General features: G+C 64.3%; 1 protein-coding gene across 1 annotated transcript in view; it reads left to right on the top strand.

The window, feature by feature from the left end:
• Nucleotides 1-541, top strand: part of SLC34A1 (solute carrier family 34 (type II sodium/phosphate contransporter), member 1) — a gene marked incomplete at its 3' end in the record, with an annotated part of 3,503 nt that overhangs the window by 1,949 nt on the left and 1,013 nt on the right. Inside the window, 2 exon segments of the mRNA XM_010012151.1 lie at nt 337-482; nt 484-539. Coding sequence (XP_010010453.1) covers nt 337-482; nt 484-539 — 202 coding nt within the window.

The following is a 541-nucleotide window of genomic DNA, read 5'->3' on the forward strand; positions in this document are numbered from 1 at the left end:
GACCCCGGTGTGGGTTTGTCCCCCCTCTAACCGCCCCACCCCCCAGCCACTGCAGCACAAAGGGCATCGAGAGCCTCCAGAACATTACCAGGCAGAAGTGTGAGTGGGGCTTGGGTAGCACTGGGGAGCACAGGGCATGAGGCTGGGGAAGTGCAGATGGGACTGGGGGGCTGTACGTGGGGTGGAGAGATGCTGGGCATGGGGCTGGAGTCATGGTGTGGGGTAGGACCAAGATGTGTTGGGGCTGGGGACCAGGTGTGGGGCTGTCATGGGGGGCAGGTTTGTGAGCGGGGCCAGGCCAGCCCCAGCCCCTCTCCCAGCTGTGCTGTGGGGCAGGTGAGCACCTCTTCACTGACACGCCGCTGCCTGACCTGGCCGTGGGGCTGGTGCTGCTGGCCGGGTCCCTCATTGTGCTCTGCACATGCCTCATCCTCCTGGTCAAACTCCTCAACTCCCTGCTCAAGGGGCAGGTGGCCAAAGCCATCCAGAAGGTCATCAACACTGGTGAGTGGGATGGGACCCTGCCTGACCCACAGCCTCC

This window comes from Nestor notabilis, unplaced genomic scaffold, assembly GCF_000696875.1.
Source record: "Nestor notabilis isolate BGI_N333 unplaced genomic scaffold, ASM69687v1 scaffold16813, whole genome shotgun sequence".
Lineage (NCBI taxonomy): Eukaryota > Metazoa > Chordata > Aves > Psittaciformes > Psittacidae > Nestor > Nestor notabilis.